Source organism: Gymnoscopelus microlampas (genome assembly GCF_963454915.1).
Source record: "Gymnoscopelus microlampas genome assembly, chromosome: 7".
In the NCBI taxonomy this organism is placed as follows: domain Eukaryota; kingdom Metazoa; phylum Chordata; class Actinopteri; order Myctophiformes; family Myctophidae; genus Gymnoscopelus; species Gymnoscopelus microlampas.
Genome location: NC_139944.1, coordinates 34,015,875 through 34,035,265, shown reverse-complemented (window position 1 = coordinate 34,035,265; position 19,391 = coordinate 34,015,875). Strand labels below are relative to the sequence as shown.

At 41.7% G+C, this 19,391-nt stretch overlaps 1 protein-coding gene across 3 annotated transcripts in view; it reads left to right on the top strand.

Moving 5' to 3' along the window:
- The window catches only part of magi3b (membrane associated guanylate kinase, WW and PDZ domain containing 3b), a 305,615-nt gene that overhangs the window by 208,937 nt on the left and 77,287 nt on the right, over positions 1 to 19,391 (top strand). For all 3 annotated transcript variants that reach the window (XM_084062094.1, XM_084062095.1, XM_084062093.1), the window contains exon 3: positions 4,433 to 4,552. In XM_084062094.1, coding sequence (XP_083918220.1) covers positions 4,433 to 4,552 — 120 coding nt within the window. The remainder of the gene's footprint in view (positions 1 to 4,432; positions 4,553 to 19,391) is intronic.

The window sequence follows — 19,391 nt, the reverse complement described above, 5'->3', positions numbered from 1 at the left end:
ACATTCAAAGCATGTGCCGGCACATACAGTATACACTGCATGCTTGAACATATTTTTTTAATTTTGATTATACGTAAAAAAAAAAATTTGATTATACGTGGTATTAGCAGTGGTGGAAATAACTAAGTACATTTACTGTACTTAAGTCAAATTTTGAGGTACTTTTACTTTACTGGACTATTTCCAATGTATCTACTTATTATTAACCACAGATTTACTGGTTACTAACCACCGGTTACTAGTGGGGAATGTTCAACGGGAGGAGTGGGACGGAGGCTCTACGTCCTCCTAGTGGAGGCTCCTCACTGCCAGGTGAGCCAGTATGGTACAACAGCAGTGGCAAGCAGTGAGACAAATTCATTGGCATAAAGTCTTGGGAGAAAAAAAGGAATACAAATAATTGTCTACTCCAAAAAAATAGAATTGACTAGAAAAAGTGCTCCTCGGAGCCAGGTCAGGTAGAATCGGCCACCTGGTGGCGCTATAACAGGCCCATTGGGGCAGAGGTTCGGAATTGGCATCCAGGGAGAGTGTGTGCAAAGTTTCGCTGCGATCAGGCCAACGGTGCTGGAGATTAGCTGTTCACAGACAGAAGGACGGACGGACAGGGTGCAAAACATACTCTCTTGCCATGCCTTCGGCCTGGCAGAGACATGCATGAAACATCTGACAGTACTAAAGCAGGGGTCTTCAACGTTTTCAGCCCAAGGACCCCCTGGCTGAGAGAGCGATGAAGCAGGGACCCCCTCTATATTGTATAAAATTGTTTTTCAGATTAACTTTTTTTTTGTTTACTTGGTCTGCTCTTTTTTCCCCTCTACACCTATACCTCTTTGCCAAAAATAGCCGATCTACAAGCTCACAGCGCCTCGCGCTGCGAGGCGTCGTGAGCTTGTAGATCGGCTATTTTTGGCTCAAGTTCTCCTCAGAAAAGGGATGTTAGGGTGGTTAAGGTAAAAAAAAAAATCATCACACAAAAATTTGGCGGACCCCCTGTAGTAACTCTGAGGACCCCCTAGGGGTCCCGGACCCCCTGTTGAAGACCCCTGTACTAAAGGATAAGAGATAAGAGATCAATGTGTTTTTTCTCGTGGTATTGTTTTCTTAATCACTACATGGATTAAATGTGTTGTGTTGTTTTGAAAGCCATAGCTGTGGGATGTGGGAATGTAACAGATGTGAGAGTCACAGATAAATCCTAATAATGACGGTGGCTGCGTGCAATGGTGTAAAGTAACTAAGTACATTTACTCAAGTACTGTACTTAAGTAAAATGTTTTGGTATTTCTACTTTTACTTGAGTATTTCCAATTTTCTGCACTTTTACTTCTACTACACTACATCTGAGAGGAACAAATTGTACTTTTACTCCATACTTTATGTCTACATTGCAGTATTGATACTTTTACTTAAGTAAAACATGTGAGTACTTTTTCCACCACTGTGAGTACTTTTTCCACCACTGGTGCAGTTCCACCAAGGGCCATGTATAATTGTAGCATGGTACTTTTTGGGGAAGGGTAACTGTAATATTATTACTGAAATGTTATGTAATTAGTTATACTAGTCCTTACTGAGAAAAGTACATGGTGGTCTAGATGTTTATGAAAAATGTGTCTCCATGAGTGCTGTACTTGAACATGAGCTGAAGTAACAGTTGATAAAGTAATAATTCAGAGTACACAGTCAGATTATCAGGGTTATACCTCTGAAAATGTAAATGGACCCATTTCAATCCACTTTTACACTGTCAGAGTTGAATTAACACTGTGTGTGGATTGATTGTGGATACTGATTAGTATAGAATAACTTGACTACATAGCCATGGACATAAAGCCAAACCCCATTTGTAGTGCCAACATGAAGTTACACTGAAAACCGCCATGTTAAATGTATAGGCTGTCTCAGTCTCTCCACGGTACTTGTAAATGCTTGATCTGATGAAAATGTCAATCAGATCTAGCTTGATCTATAAGTATACAGTATGTTTGGTCATAGTGTACAGTAATACTGTAAGTAGAACTGTATGAGTTTTCATCACAAACACTATTACAAACACTAGACTAACCACTTCCTCTTTGATAAATATCATTGATGTTGCATTCAAACAGAAGAACGCAACAGAATCTCCCTCATATCCACCGTCCTTGTCGTTTAATTAGTTACACGCTATCTGCGTTTCCCCGACATCAACAGTTTGCCTGAAAATCCTCCTCAACCTAGTTTCCTTTGAACTATCTATGAAATCTTAACTGACTGAAAGTATGATAAGAGTTTTTTTTTTTTTTAAGAAAATGATTTTCTCTCTACGACATCCTCAAAGCCCGGCTCAGCGTCATTATATTTTCCAACAAGCGTTCGGCAATAAGAATGGGCTCACGGTGTTTCTGTAGTGAAGTGACAGCCCCGGTGACGCTGTTAGGATATAAGGCGACAGGTACATAACGGTGGCCCGAACTAATTGGACTATGGGGGGACATTATACAGGAATACCGAAGCCAGCCAGCGTCAGCAGGCAGACACGTTGGTAATGAGTGAAATACTGATGCTTATGCACTCCCACGCACACAATCACGGTGTCAACCGCTTCTGGTTACGCAAAGCGCAATATCAAGGTGCACACCGAGGAAATGCTCCTCTTAAGTTCCTTTTTCTCCCTCAGATTGCTTCTTTTTTTATATTAGTAAAGGGGTCTCGGGTGTCATCCAAACCCAATTTAAGAGAAACTGCAGCTGTGCTGGCAAAAGAAAAAGAAAACGTGTGTGACTTATAAAGGCCATCGCTCCATCTCAAGGGCGAGGCACAAAGCAGATCCACTGCTCCTCGTCACACACTCTACACGTGTCTAACAAGGCTGAAGGAAAGTGTGCTGTTTTACTGATTGCTGGGGAACGGTCACATGTGCTGAGCCTAAAACTTTAAAGAAGGTCTAGTGGATTCTATGTTTTGATGACATGGTGGTCTTCAGATCAAATTAACCGTGGCATACGTTTTAAAATTGGGCACTCGCATCAGGATATGAAGTTTTTTTGGGGGGGGGGGCTTTTTTGCCATTATTTTGGATAGTACATTGAAGATAGGACAGGAAACATGGAGAGAGAGACAGGGAGTGACACGCAGCAATGGCCGGCGGGCTCGGGAGTTGTTGCCCGCGACTTGCTATGTTTGATTTATTGAATACTTTATTTAGAAGGTTGCAAAAAAAATGGAAGTACATTTTACAATACAAGGTCAACTAAAATGGATCGCTCATGAAAGCCGCAATGGCTTGTTTCAAATGAGATCCTCACATACTCAATTCATGGAGACATTAAAAAACAGACAGATAAACACTACTATGCAGAACCACCATATAAACAGTTTAGTGTTTGGAATTGCAGCCTCCTGAAGGTATTTTTTTAGGGCAGTTTTGAAAGTGAGTAGGGTTTTTACACTCCTTCACAATTTTTGGTAGGGCATTCCACATTTTTGTTGCATAGCAGGAGAACGAGTTCAACTCCTTGTTTGTGCCAAATCTGGGTTGGACATGATCACTGGAGCTGCAGGCTGCATTAGAGCCAGTGGTGGGAGAAGTACTCAGATATTTTAAGTAAAAGTAGCAATAATAAGTAAAAGGCCTGTTCAAAATGTTACTTGAGTAAAAGTACAAAAATATTGGCATCAAAATATACTTAAAGTACCAAAAGTAAAAGTACTAAATGTTTGAAAATAGCATAAGCTCACAACGCGTCACGATGCGACGCCTTGTGAGCTTGTAGATCGGCTATTTTCAAATAGCCTATGTATAAAATAGGGCTAAAGTGGTTAATGTATATTTTATAATATAGTCATTTATATCTGCAAAGTAACTAGTAACTAAAGTTTTCAAATAATTGTAGTGGAGTAAAAGTGCAATATTTGCCGCTGAGATTTGGAGTAGAAGTCAAAGTATTGCAAATTGGAAATACTCTAGTAAGGTAAAAATTAACTCAAAATTGTTCTTAAATACAGCACTTAAGTACATGTACTTACTTACTTTCCACCACTGATTAGAGCCTATGTGGTATGCGCCTCAACCACTAGGCCATTGGCCATAGATTGGTGCCCCAGGATATCAAGGTTTTATCACAGCATGAGGTGAATCACAATCAATTTGTGCTGATTGGCATTTATCTGCTACAGCTTTCTGGTCTGCTAAAGGAATGTGTGGATCTGACCTACAGCAGTATAATGAATCCTGTCTTATCTAAACACATTTTGTGAGCAGTTTTTCCCTCATTTATTGATGTACTCACACACATTGATCACCCTGTTAAACAGGCCTCAACACTTCCCTGTAACGAGTGGCTTCGTGGTGAGGAATTTGAGTCCAAACATTGAAAATAACCAGGCAGTCTTGTGTAACATGTTCCTTTGAACTCAATCTGGTGTTTTTGTTGTGTTCTGGCTACAGGCACCACACGGCTGCCTAGAGAGGGCGAGGTGCCAGGAGTGGACTACAACTTCATCAGTGTTGGAGACTTCAGGATCCTGGAGGAGAGCGGTCTGCTGCTGGAGAGTGGCACCTACGATGGTGAGCAGACCACCCCATGAAATGAATATATGATATGAATATAATAACTACTATGTGCAGTGTGTGCAGAGGTCATCAATATGTCCGTGTCCATGGCAAAGACTTGTCCTTGTCCATGGCAATTTTGTTATTACATTTTTTACACACCATATATAATTAAGATAATGTTTTGATCATAAGACCCAATTACTGAATGTCAGTCTCCAGGTTTTCTTCAGAATACTGTATGTATGACAGTGATTTACTATGACACTATGGCACATTAGGAGTCCAACTATAGTAGTGGTTCTCAAATGTTTTATTTGCAAGGACCCCCATATAACTCTGAGTGTGCACAAGTCTGGTTCCATTTGTACACTATATGAGTTACAGATCTGAGTTACAGACCTGTTACGGTCATTCAGGGTCTTTTTTTAAAGATATTTTTTGGGGCTTTTTCTGCCTTTATTGATAGGATAGTGGGCTGACAGGAAATGGGGAGGGAGATGGGGGGGGGGTGACACACAGCAAAGGGAGTCGAACTTGCGACATGCTGTCAAGCTCAATTATCAGCATATGTGGCATGTGCCTGGACCGCTAGGCCAGCGGGCGCCCCCAGGGTTAGCTCTTTATGTGTTTCTGGAAATGTTATTGTCCAGTCATTTTGTCTATGTCTGTGGCGAAAATGGAATTTTGACAAAAATGTCCACCATGACCACCATGGCGATGACCCCTGAGTGTGTGGGTGTTTGAGTGTGCACCTATATTGTATGTGTGTTTGCATGTGTCACTCCTAATGTGGAAAAATGGGAAATACATAGATTTTCTGATAAAATATTAACAAAATGCTGGAATTCCAGCCACAACAACCACCTGTCTTTGCTGAGATAGGTGCTGCTGATGGGCCCTCACCCTTTTGGTACGCAGCATTTACTGTGGTCGTTAGACGTTTTTTCAGCTCTGTGTTTCCGTTCCTTTGTGCCCGGCAGATTTTCCGCCATGGAAGATTTTGGTGCCAGTCAATGTGTCAGGGAACATTTCAGTTTGCTGGACTAATGGGGACATTCTGGTCCTATTTTTTTGCAAGATTGCAATATCTTCTAGCAACCCTGCTACTAGCATACTCATAAGGGCCACACTAGGGAGTAAATGAAGGTCAACCAGCATGTTCCAGGCAAGAATTAGCTGAGCATCAGCCGATGTGCATGGTGAGGCAAGGCTTGTCTGTCATATCGTCTCTTTCCAGTAGAAACCTTGTATGTCCAAAACCGGTATGAGGAAATGGAAAGAAAACCTGTGTTCCAATGAAAACGTCAGTTCTACAATACAAGCTCACAACACATTGCATTGTGACGTGTTGTGAGCTTTTAGATATGCTATTTTCACTGCTTTTGCGACACACTCTTGTACGCCGAACGAGGGCATTAATTTACGAAAAAAACTAAGAAGGTGAAATACGTATGGGGTTTCTGCCCGACAGCAACAATATCCTATCCTCTAATAGTGGAAATTTATGCCGTACAATTTCATATCTGCCTTGGGTAACTTTCCTTTACTTTATCAGTGTCAGATGAGATTTTTATTTGTCTTTATAGAGAGTTGTACCGGTTTAAAAAATGGCATTTATCAGATAATGAAAACTCTTATGCCCAGATAAACTCCAGTGTTCTCTTCTTCAGGAACTCTACCACACCACCTACAGCAATTCTGTTTGGTATGTTGGTATGTTCGTTAGCCTGATTTACGTTCCTTCTGATTTCAATTCTTTCTATAGCGAGTGCGCATATTCCCTATAGGCTGAAATAAAAATGTCATATCACCCTCTTGGTCATTTATCACTTCCCTTATCCAGGGCCAATAAAGGCTGGGTATGATATATGTACACACATTTTACAGGACAGCTCAAAACATGCAGTAATGTTACAGTAAAAGTCGGCATTCTGCTTTACTTCTGATAGTGGCAGTGAGTGTGATAGAGACAAGAAAGGGGGAGAGAGAGAGGGGGGGGGGATGACAACAGCATAAAAGCCCCCACTGGGAGGAGAGCCGCCATCCTATACTCCTCCCGCCCAGCAGTCCCTGCTGAAAGGTGCCGCTCCAGCCCGTCAAACTTACCGCCCCGGCTTCCCTCCCCTGACCATGGGTCAATTGTGTTTGTATAGGTCATTGGTTTTCAACCGTTTTCATATCGAGGTCCATTATTTATTCTGCATTTAAGCCGCGGAACCACCATTTGATGAGATTTAAGCCTCTCAGACCCACAAGACTTTGAATATTTTGTTGTTGTTGGATAAGATTTTGTCCACAGTTCCATGCTGTATTGATGTTGTACCATAGGAGAGATTACAGGCAAACGATCAAAATAACAGTTCTTTAATTAAGTAATGCAGATGTTTAACAATCATTTAAACTCTTGAGAGCGTAAAATGAAACCAAATGGACCCGTAAGGGTCCATTTGGTTTCATTTTACGCTCTCAAGAGTTAAAGGTCTACAATATAAGGGTCCATTTGGTTACCAACTCTCCATCATTTAGCTGGGGACCACCTGGAACCCCCTCAAGGACCACTGGTACAGATGCTAATTAAAGTGTCTGCACATTCTAAAGTGTTTTTTGCTTAAAGGCACTGAAGAAACGCAGACCATTTAAAAAGTCTAAATTGACCCACAAATGAGAGCTCACATTTGAAGTATTATAATACATCAATTAAAGCGTACACTTATTTTTCCAAAGATGTATTTTGAGCTGAGAATTTTTGAAAATCCAGTTTAAAACTTTGAAGCTCCCCTTTTCTCAGAATATAAGTTTTCAGGAACATAGCTCTATGAGCTGTAGTTCCAAAACGTGTTGGTCTGACATATTACAATCCCCATGTAGACGCTGTCAGCTGGAAACCTTGCATCTCCAACAGTTACTTTTCAGAAAATGGAGAAATTAACCTGCATGTGTTCCAGTGGATCCAATGTAGTTATTATTTATAGTCACAACTTGGTCTTGTTAACCCATTAAGACCTGGAGAAGCATCTATGTCATTTTTAGATTTTAGCTAAAAAGCATTATTTTACACTTTGGCTATTCAAAAATAGCAGATATACAAGCTCATAGCGCGGCACTCGGTGCCGCGCTATGAGCTTGTAGATCTGCTATTTTTGAGAAATCGTAAAAATGTGAGCAAATCTTTGAATATATTTTTTTTCAAGCGAACATTTGGAACTCAAATCTTTGCTTCTGGGGGTCCCTGGAACAACATATTTGAGATGAGGGCCAAATACATGTACATTTTGGGGTCCTTGACATGAAAAAGTTTGAGAACCACTGACATTTTTTTTTTAAACAGTTTTTAGAAGACATTCTAAAAACAGACATTTCGTAGAATCGTATTTCAGAAATGTAATGGGTTAATAATTTTCATTGGTTTATAAAAGCCACAGGCAGACTTAACCCCTTTCCCTTTCACACACACATTTTAACAATGTATTCATGTCCACATAAAGGAGAGCATACAAGGACACAAATATTAAAGGTACTGCACAGTTAAGGTTACATTCACAAAATCATGGCATATGTCTTCATGATACAATAAGCATATCACTCAGTAGTACAGTACTATGGGTATAAGTAACAGCGTCTCCGCCATATGGCGGCTGCCAATTATAGCAGAGACAGCACATCACTTTGCCAGCCTTTTTGACTCCTTTTTGGGCATCCCAAGTTGTTGAAACCCTCCAACAACCAGTCTGTCGGTATGTCCTAGGTTACCAAATATAAAAACGAATATTCTACTCTGCACCTATAGCCCAGCTCTGAGATGGTATGTAGAAGTGGTTGGTATTTAATGACCTTGGTCATAAAGTCTTCCTCTCTAGACTGAAAGGTGCAGGCTAGAGGCTATCTCTAATACAGACACTTATCTGGACTCTATATCCAGGCTGGCTGCAACCCGATCGCCAGAGGAAACGTTCTCATTGAACGTTTTTCAACGTTTCTCAAAATCCGTGCATAGACTACTGGAAAACCACAAATTCCTTGCATAGCCGCCTCGCATCTCCCCCATTGTGACTAAACCATTTCGGAGGCGCGCAGTCTCAAGGGAATTGTCGCCGTGTGAAGGACCACGGAGCGAGCTAAAGCGAGCGAGTTGCCTTCCTGAACATTGCGACATTCCCTTGAGCCTACTCAGCGCCGTTTGAGTTACGTACCGATAGGCACAGAATCGTAAATTTTGTTGTGGGGACTGCTCTACTTCCTGGTTTTTCCGGGTTGCGACTGGTTACGCCCACCGTGGGACTCCCCGTACATATGCACGGAATTTGGGGGTTTCTAGGCGACTATGCACGGAATGACGTGCACAAATCCGTGCAATGTATACTAATTCTCTGGCGATCAGGCTGCTATATCAGTGGTTCTCAAACCTTTTCATGTCAAGGAGCCCCAAAATGATATGTATTTGGCTACGGACCCCCATGTCAAAATATTTTGTTCCAGGGACCCCCAGAAGCAAAGATTTGAGTTACAAATGTTTGCTGAAAAAAATATCACATTCAAAGATTTGCAAAAAATGTCACGATTTAAAAAAAATAGCAGATCTACAAGCTCATAGCGCGGCAATCGGTGCCGCATTATGATCTTGTATATCTGCTATTTTTGAATAGCCAAAGTATAAAAGGTTAAAGTGGTTCAAATTATTGTGATGCTATATTAACACATTTTGCTGGGGACCCTCTGGAACCCTCCCAAGGACCCCTGGGGGTCCCCGGACCCCACTTTGAGAACCAACGCTCTATATCAACCACAACAACATCTGGTGTATTAGCTGTCAAATGTTGTTTTGTGACCACATTTTTATTTTTCATTTTTCATTTTTTTTACATCAAGAGCAACCCATTTCCCTCAGCAACTTGATTTACAGTTATAATGACAATAGGACAGACATATTTATTGCCTGCATGTGTGCAGAACACATGCACGCATACATCCACAATCACCCACCTACACATCCCGTTTTTTTTACACTGGGCTCCCCTCCCTTCACTTCATAATAATATGGTGTCACACAAAAGTAGCAAAAATAGCCAAAGTAGGGCATTCATTTACATAAAAAGTTATGGAGATACTGTATGAGGTTTCTGCCCGAACGATATACTCCCATACGGCACATGCTTACTCATACCTACACATAGGTCATTCAATAAGCAAGAGATCGATTTGTTGTAAATGAGAATTTTATTGAATACAACATTTTGGCAATTATTCAATAAACATATTTGGCAATTAGACTCCGTTAACATTTATCATGCATATGCAACGTACTGTACATATGTATAAGATATGCTGAATAGGGAAAACCCCCCCGGAGTCTAGACGCTGGTGGTGGCAGTGCAGAGAACCTCCTTCCTTCTCAACTCTAGACCAATGGTTCTCAAACTTTTTCATGTCAAGGACCCCCAAATTGACACTTATCAGCCCGCGGACCCCCATTTGAAAAGATAAGTAAGGGACCCCTGTAAGAGAAGATTTTTACGGCTCTAGCGGTGATTTTCAATCATTGTAATTTAAGGACCCCCCAGTTTGACATGCATTGACCCCCATTTAATGGCATTTCTATCTCTGGGACCCGAATTCATATTGTAAAATAAATGTTAATGTAACTCTGAGAGTGTACAAATGGAACCAAATGGACCCGTCAGGGTCCATTTGGTTCCATTTGTACACTCTCAGAGTTACAGACACATAAGGGTCCATTTGGTTCCTATAAATCATTTAGCTGGGGACCCCCTGGTATCCCCTCAAGTACCCCTGGGGGACCCCGGACCCCACTTTGAGAACCAATGCTCTAGACGATTGAGGCATGGTGGAGTTTGGGGATGGAGGTGTGTTGCTTGTTGCATGCTGGAAAGAGAATGACATGTCGTCAGAGGCAGTGATATTTAAAGGCGGAGTCCAACTGCCTGATTGGCTGACTGCAGATTGGCTAGAAGTGCACACACTTAGCTGTGAATGACAACTCAGAGATCTTCTTTATTGAATGTGCGCTTAGAGCCACATTATGTTTGGGTGTCAGTGCTTGCAACCACAGACACATGCACACACGTCAATGACGTATCATAATTTACTTTAGCATGAGCGCTCTCTATTATGTATATATATTTTGCATAGGCAAGAGAGGAGGTGGGACATCCTCTTTACTCCCATGGCTCATGGTCAGTGCTTCCTTTGCACAGGCTGTATGACGGAAGCATTTTAACCCATTAAGACCTGAGGCCGATTCTTACTAATGTCGTCTTCTCAGTTTTCTGAAAACGTTTCTATATCCGTGGTTCTCAAACTCTTTCATGTCAAGGACCCCCAAAATGATATGTATTTGGCTGCCGACCCCCATTTCAAAATATTTTGTTCCAGGGACTCCCAGAAGCAAAGATTTGAGTTAAAAATGTTCGCTTTAAAATAATATAAATATATTAATTTGCACACATTTTCTCGATTTTTCAAAAATAGCAGAATAGCGCGGCACTCGGAAAATAAATGACACAGATGCGTTCCCGGTATCAATGGAATAAAAATGGTTTGATTCAACAGTCTTGCTAGAGGGAGAGAGAGAAAGAGAGAGAAAGAGACTACTATTATGGAGCCGATGTAAGCCTGATGGAGCGGGCGATGACTGCCTTACAGTGGGGCTTCAGTGAGATGTGACAAGCGGCATGGTGTGTATTGATCAGCCAAACCATGATTAAAGACGTGTTGGAAGTGACACCCAGATTAGTGGGTATACTTAAGGAGCTCTTGAGCTGAACAGCACTCCACACAGTGGGAGAAGGTTGCTCTAAAACTCACCACACACTGTGAATATATATTGTCACTGTCGGGCCGAAACCTTGTATCTCCATATTTCTGCTTTGTATGTTTGTTTTTTTCTCCGGACAACAGACATTAATGTGTTACTTCGTCAGTCTAGTATCACACAGAAATTAATATCTATAAGCTTTCACTTTAACTTCATTAAACGTGTCACAATGCGCAACACGTTTAATTATGTTACAGTGAAAGTGCTTAAGTGTGTGTGTGTGTTTTATAGATTTTTGATAGATTTCTTTGCCTATTAAAAAATAGCAGATATACAAGCTCATAGCGCGGCACCGAGTGCCGCGCTATGAGCTTGTATATCTGCTATTTTTTTTAATATCTTGAACATTTTTGCAAAATCTTTGAATAATCTTTGAATATAATCATTGAATCAATAAAGTATTAACAAGACCTTGTGACTAAGTAATACTATATTGGATGCATTGGAACACAGTTTTTTTTCCCTCTTTTTGACGGTTTTGGACATACAAGGTTTCCACCCGACAACGACGATTTAGTGTGCGTCGCTGACTGAAGGGAGTACACAAACCTTTAAAAGTCAGGAAATGAATATAATCTGGGGTTATGTACTTGGATGTTTTGGTAAAAAAAGGCAGAAAGAAACATCCGCCATTAGCAACGATTGACGCCTACTCATGCAGAAAAGGACCGCAGAGGTAAACGTGAAGTACCTTCCAGGTTACAATTATGATGATGAGTCATACTACTTTGTTTGCGATTTTACACTAGAGAAGTTTAGTGTAAAAATGTTCAAAACTATTCCACATTTTTCAATGTTTTACCACATTTGAGAAAATAGCAGTATATACACGTCACATCGCAATGCATTGTGATCTTATAGATCGGCTATTTTTAAGAGGTTAAACCGATTTTGATGCTAACTTAACTAATGTTACTTTAAGAACGAGTGCAGTACAGTAAGTCTGAACCTCAGTGCGTTTCTCAGTCTTTGCAAAAGTCTTCTTACATTGTGTGTGTGTGTGTGTGTGTGTGTGTGTGTGTGTGTGTGTGTGTGTGTGTGTGTGTGTGTGTGTGTGTGTGTGTGTGTGTGTGTGTGTGTGTGTGTGTGTGTGTGTGTGTGTGTGTGTGTGTGTGTGTGTGTGTGAGTGTATGCATGGTTCATCTGGTTCTCTGCATGTTTCTGTTTACATTGCGTTTGTTTGTGTTTACATGTCTCACTCTCCCCACAGCCCGTGTCTTTAGGGTCTATTTGTTTTCCATTTATGTTTTTGCATGGGTGTGTGAGATTGCTTGTGCCCACGGGCACATGCATGTGCATGCTCTTGCACTAAGTGTGTGCATGCATTTACGGTATATAGGCTATACTAGCACATCCGCACATAATAGGCAGTTGCTGTCAGGAAGAAACCTCGAATCTCCATATTTCAATTTCATTTGTTTTGTAAATAAATGCTCTTTCGTCATACTACAGTGTCATACAAAAGTCAGCCAAAAAAAATAGCCAATCCGTTTTTTTGTGTTGTCTTGTCTTTTGTTTTTTTGTCATTGTGAAAAAACATGTTATGACATGTTTGTCTAAAAAGAAAAAAAAATGTTTTTTTAAAGAAAAAGAAAATAGCCAATCTACACACGCATCACATTGTGGTATTTTGGAAAATGTTTTAAAGTGAAAGTGGTTACGTCTGTCAGTGAGTTTTATAAATATTGAACCAATCTTGTGACAAAATATCCATTGGACGACAGGTTATTATTATTTTTTAAACATAACCATTTTGGAGGTAAGAGGTTTTCCACCTTGACAGATGATAATTATATACCACAATCCACATCATGTTGCTGCATGCCGCACTGTGACCCCTCCATCAGCCCCTCTGAATCCCGCCAGCTGGCCGCACAGTCGTAACAGAAGTCATGCTTTATTCATGGCTTTAAAACCAGCCCCTCTGTATCCAAACATAGACGACAAACACATACAGTACACCAAGGAAAGAGGCGGCCTTGGCTGGAACCACCGCTAGAGCTATTTAAAGTGGATTCCCCCCTCCTTGGGGTTTCCTTTCCTGATGTAAAGAAATGTATGTATTTGAAAAAAACAAAGTTGATATCTTTCTGCGGAGCGGATGTCAGGTCCTTTTTTCCCCCTTTATTTCTTTCTTTCTTTCTTTCTTTGGATGAGACAGTTACAGTGGCTCCCGGTGTGAGCTTCTTGTAAAGTAACCAGAACAAACATTGTTAACTCAGGGGAGATTTGTATTTTTATGACAAGGGAAGGCGGGTATCGGGCAACTCCTCTCCTCTCACCCCCTCCTTTCAGTTGGAAGTTTGCAGAAGAGAGAGAGGGGGGTGGGGGGGGGGGGGGATTTGCTGAGGCATACACCGTGCTATCACCTTATAATGCATGCAACATTAAGCACTTGCCCTCTCTGATTCGGGCCATGTGAGCATATTTGTGTCACGGGGGGGGATTTTGCACCGGTGGGATTTCTCTCACACCTCGCCCAATGATTATGGCAATAACATGATAATCTCCTCGCTCCCACATAAGCTCATTCTTTCACGCGGCAAATCCACGCCGCTGTGAAATGGGAAATGATTTCCCTAAAATGTTTGAGGAGCAACCTCTGGGTCGTATTGAATAGGACCTTCTGGGCACCGCTCTCTCCCCCGCTTCCATTCAGCCTGCGTCTCACACACACACCACCGCCTATATATGAGTGAGAATTAAAAGATAAAGTCAAATCCTCATCTGGAGAATGGCGGTCTTAACCCGTTGAGAGCGGGAACGCATCTGTGTCATTTTTAGATTTCTTTGGCTATTCAGAAATAGCAGATATACAAGCTCATAGCGTGCTATGAGCTTGTAGATCTGCTATTAAAAAAAAACATTTTTGCAAATCTTTGAATGTATATTTTTTAATATACGAACATTTTTAACTCAAATCTTTGCTTCTGGGGATTTTACAAATCTCCTCTAAATCCTAACAGTCTAAAAAGAAACGTATGTTGCTATATTCAGGTGGTTCTCAAACTTTTTTCATGTCAAGGACCCCCAAAATGATATGTATTTGGCCGCAGACCCCCATCTCAAAATATGTTGTTCCAGGGACCCCCACCCAGAAGCAAAGATTTGAGTTAAAAATGTTCGCTTAAAAAAAATATATATATTCAATGATTTGCACAAATTTTCATGATTTTTCAAAAATATCATATCTACAAGCTCATAGCGCGGCACTCGGTGCCGCGCTATGAGCTTGTAGATCTGCTATTTTTGAATAGCCCAAAGAAATCTTAAAATGACACAGATGCGTTCCCGGTCTTAATGGGTTAAGGCTCAGCTGCGGTCTGTGCGTGGTATTGTTGCACGTGCGTTACTGCATATGCGTTATCGCGTGCGTATTATTGCTCACGCATAAATCTGTGCATTGGTATGTACGTGTATTTTTTTTTTCATGTACAGTAAGTGTAAATGTGCGTGTATGTATAAAATGTACTGTACGTGAACATGCATTTGTGTGCATGCATTTGCCCAATTCGTTGTGGGTAATTGAGTATTTGTGAGTGTTGATATAGTATGAATGCAATGTACAGTGTACCTCCGTGAGTGTGTGCATGTCTGTGGGCACCGTATGTGTGTCTAAAATATCTAATCTGATCCTGTGAGCCCTGTGAGGTGTTAAATTATTGGACCGTACAGTAAGGTTCTTTACTTCACTGACAGCAATGTGGCACTGATGGAATTAGAGATAAAAGCACACACACGCACGCTCACACCCAAACGGACAAAAACATAAGCTCTCGCCCGCCGTCTTTGGCTAGCTCCCAAAACAAACTGATACGACTACTTCTCGGCCCATGACCCACCTAATTCCAACGTGTGTGTGTGTGTGTGTGTGTGTGTGTGTGTGTGTGTGTGTGTGTGTGTGTGTGTGTGTGTGTGTGTGTGTGTGTGTGTGTGTGTGTGTGTGTGTGTGTGTGTGTGTGTGTGTGTGTGTGTGTGTGTGTGTGTGTGTGTGTGTGTGTGTGTGTGTGTGTGTGTGTGTGTGTGTGTGTGTGTGTGTGTGTGTGTGTGTGTGTGTGTGTGTGTGTGTGCGTGCGTGTGTGCGCGCGCGCGTGCGTGCGTGCGTGCGTACTGGTTTGTACAATTGTGTCTGCATTACCGCTTTCCAGACGGTAGTGGCTCACCTCCGCTGATATCTCTGGGCTGTAAACACGAAACCCTCAGCTTGAATGGAACTGTAATGGAACAAGTGGGAAGTTTGTCCGAGCAGCGGATCTCCAAATAAACACACTATTTCCAAAGTGGGCCCTGATCCAGAAAAGGTTGCACTGTTTCTATACTGTATACTTCCAGATTAATCCCACATGCTTCGTCCATGACACCATCCAACGCCTCAGGGAATATCTCCCAGTTTATGTGATTAAAACAGCAATACAGTGATATGTATGTATGTAAATGGTGCATTTATATAGCGCATTTATCCAAAGCGCTTTACGTTCACCCATTCACACACCGATGGCGGGGGAAACCATGCAAGGCACCAACCTGCTCATCGGGAGCAATAGGCTCTAAGCACAGCAGCCATATTGGACAGAAACCTTCACAGGTGTTACCAGTGACACTAATGAAGGCTCTGTTCCATTTAGTGTAGCACAGTGGTTCTCAAACTTTTTAATTTCAAGGACCCCCATAACTCTGAGGGTGTACAAATGGAACCAAATGGACCCGGGAGGGTCCATTTGGTTCCATTTGTACACTCTCAGAGTTACACCCTCTCAAGGAACCATGAGGGTCCCTGGACCACACTTTGAGACCCACTAGTATTTCTAGTGAGCCAACATGCACAATATCAGCACCCTGCCTCTGTTTGACCAGAATGGAACAATTTTTCTACAAAATGGCTGCTGTGCATAGAGCCTATTAGGAGTTCAGTGTCTTGCTCAAGGACACTTTGCTCAAAGACGCCTTGCGGTTGCTATCCGGCCGCTCTACCCCTGAGCCACTGCCGCTGCAGCCCTAGTGATGTGGTCAGACTAGCAGTGGAAGGCTGTTGAAGGCGAAAGGGACAGTGTAGCAGATTCAAGAATCATAAACTTTATTTTTCGTTAATGCAAGTAATAATGGGCATTTCGCTTGTGCACGGCTCGTAGAGATAATAGAACACATTAGCATCAAATGGACATGTAGTACAATTCATGCATTAATCCATTAAAACCGGGAACGCATCTTTGTAACCACTTTAACCATTATATTATACTTTGGCATTTTTTTTTAAATCGTGATTTGTTTTGCAAATCTTTTAATATATATATTTTTTAAAGCGAACATTTTAACTCAAATCTTTGGGGGTCCCTAGAACAACATATTATGAGATGGGGGTCCGCGGCCAAATACATGTCATTTTGGGGGTCCTTGACATGGAAAAGTTTGAGAACCACCGATATTATAGAAACATAAGTTTAAAAAAAAAATCTGTTACGATTCAGAAGACATTTGTAGAATCCCCGAAGCAACAGGAATACAAGTTTAAAAGTTGACCTGTGACTGTCAGGAATAAATTATTAGTGGTGTCTGGTGTGTGCCAGCTGCGCTCATGTTCCTCCTTGGTTGCTTTTGAGCCTTGGGCATAGAGGATTTTCTGAAACACCACTTCTGTGCATAGGGGACTTTGAATCTCTTTCCCGATGGCAGATTCTCAAAAACAGTTATGACGGGGGTGGGATGTGTCATCTAGGATTTGTTTACTTCTGTTCGTGTGCAGCCTCTGATTTTAGTTCCCTGGTTGTTCACTCTGGGGAGTTTTACTACTCATATATACAAGTGACCAAACCAGGACATACGTAATGTGGAAGGTTAGTACACTTTCAATGAATGCTTGGCAGACACGATTCAGGATCTCTGTTTTGACATCAAACCCTCTTCAGTTTTTGCAGCAGAAAAAGTTGCTGTCGGGCCTTCTTGTATGCAGCCTCCGCATGCCCTGAGAAACGGAGGGTCTGATTCAGTGGGAAGCAGGGTTATTGTAGTTAACTTAAAGTAACGAAAGAAACTAAAACTTTTTCTGAATCCTGACTAATCCATGTTACAATAATGAAAGAAAACTAAAACTAACAGTAAAACTAACCCTTATTAAAAATATACCAAAATCTTATATTAAAATTGGCTTAAGGGAGGAGCCACAGATCTGACCACTGTGCCCATATATGGTCATGTGCATATCTGGGACCGACCGACTGGGCGCGTGCAGTGGCAAGGACTAGAGGGAGTACGGTGCCCGCCGTCGAGTAGTTCGCTGAACCAGTTGTCCAGAACCGCCGATCCAACCAATATGCCCATATATGGGCATATACTGATGACAACAGGGATCTCCATATATGGGCACAAAAGGGACAAGGACTTGTAGGCACAATATCTCCCGCTCTCTCTACGAAACAGAAAATGCATTTTGAGAGAGAACTCACACAGAATACAGGATAAAGTCAAAGTGGAAGTGATGACGCAAAGAATTGAGCAAACAAAATTGGAACTGGAACATAAAAATGGGTGCTCTTTCCTGATTGGCTGAAATTGGCAACCCACCTGAAAATCCAATCCAATCTAACTTTATTGCCAGACCCAATGGGTCTGGCTTACATGAGGCTTTGTACCTGTTTTCTCCATACATGGGCATGCCCCCTTTGTGCTTAGGCCCCAGCCATAAAAGTCTGTCCCCCTTTCGTCCATACATGGGCATGTTTTGTACCTGTTTTCTCCATACATGGGCAAAAAACAGGTTTTGCCCACTTTGCCCTTAGGCCCCAGCCATAAAAGTCTGTCCCCCTTTTGTCCATACATGGGCATACACAGGCTGACACGTCATGTGAAGTCCGGCTTAGCCGTGACGTAGTGCTCTGATCTTATAAATTAAGATCAGAGCTTATAAGTACTTATTCTGGGTCTGGCAGAACCAGGTCTCCTGGTCTTTATTTATAGAGCACAACAGAGTTGACCAAAGTGCTGCACATACCAACAATAAAACATAATGCAATACCAAAAACACGATACAATTAAACATTAATACAAATAACAATCAGGGTTTAAAAGCCAAGGAATAATGGAAAGACCCCTGTTACTGAACATTGCAATGATTACTATCACAATATAGAGCTTTGACCTTTTAGAAAAAGAAATAAGTTTGGTTTCTAACCAAATAATAATGCATTTTGAGAGAGAACTCACACAGAATACAGGATAAAGTCAAAGTGGAAGTGATGACGCAAAGAATTGAGCAAACAAAATTGGAACTGGAACATAAAAATGGGTACTCTTTCCTGATTGGCTGAAATTGGCAACCCACCTGAAAATCCAATCCAATCTAATCTAACTTTATTGGCAACCCACCTTTACCCTACCTTTAATCCACGTCTTGGTTATTCATCTACAGAGGCTTTGGCAGTGGGTGGGCATGATGCTCTTGCCTCCCAGACGAATATCCTTTGTGTTAGTCATGCTAAATTTGAGACTGCTCTTATCAAACCACTCAATCCCTTTGGTTGGGAGAACCCTGGGGGTACAATGGAGTGGTCCGGTATCTCTTTCAAACAACCACGTCTCTGAAAGGCACATGATGTTCCTTGCTGGAAGGAGATTCTCGCTCTCAGCTTCGCACAGCTTGTTGTCCAGGGATTGTACATTGGCTAGCACAGTGGTTCTCAAACTTTTTCATGTCAAGGACCCCCAAATTAATGTATTTGGCCGCAGACCATTATCTGAAAATATTTTGTGCCAGGTATCCCCATACACGATTTGTGTTGTTAAAATATTTTTTTAAATAGCAGATCTATGAGCTCACAACGTGTCACATTGCGACGTCACGTTGTGAGCTCGAAGATCTACTATTTTCAAATAGCCAATAGAGTTCAAATGGTTAAACTGAATATTTACACATTTGCTAGGGACCCCCTGGAACCCCTTCAAGGACCCCTGGGGGTCCCCAAACCCCGCCATGAGAACCACTCATCTGCGGCGACACTTTCGGCACCTCCCTGGTAGGGCTGTGTG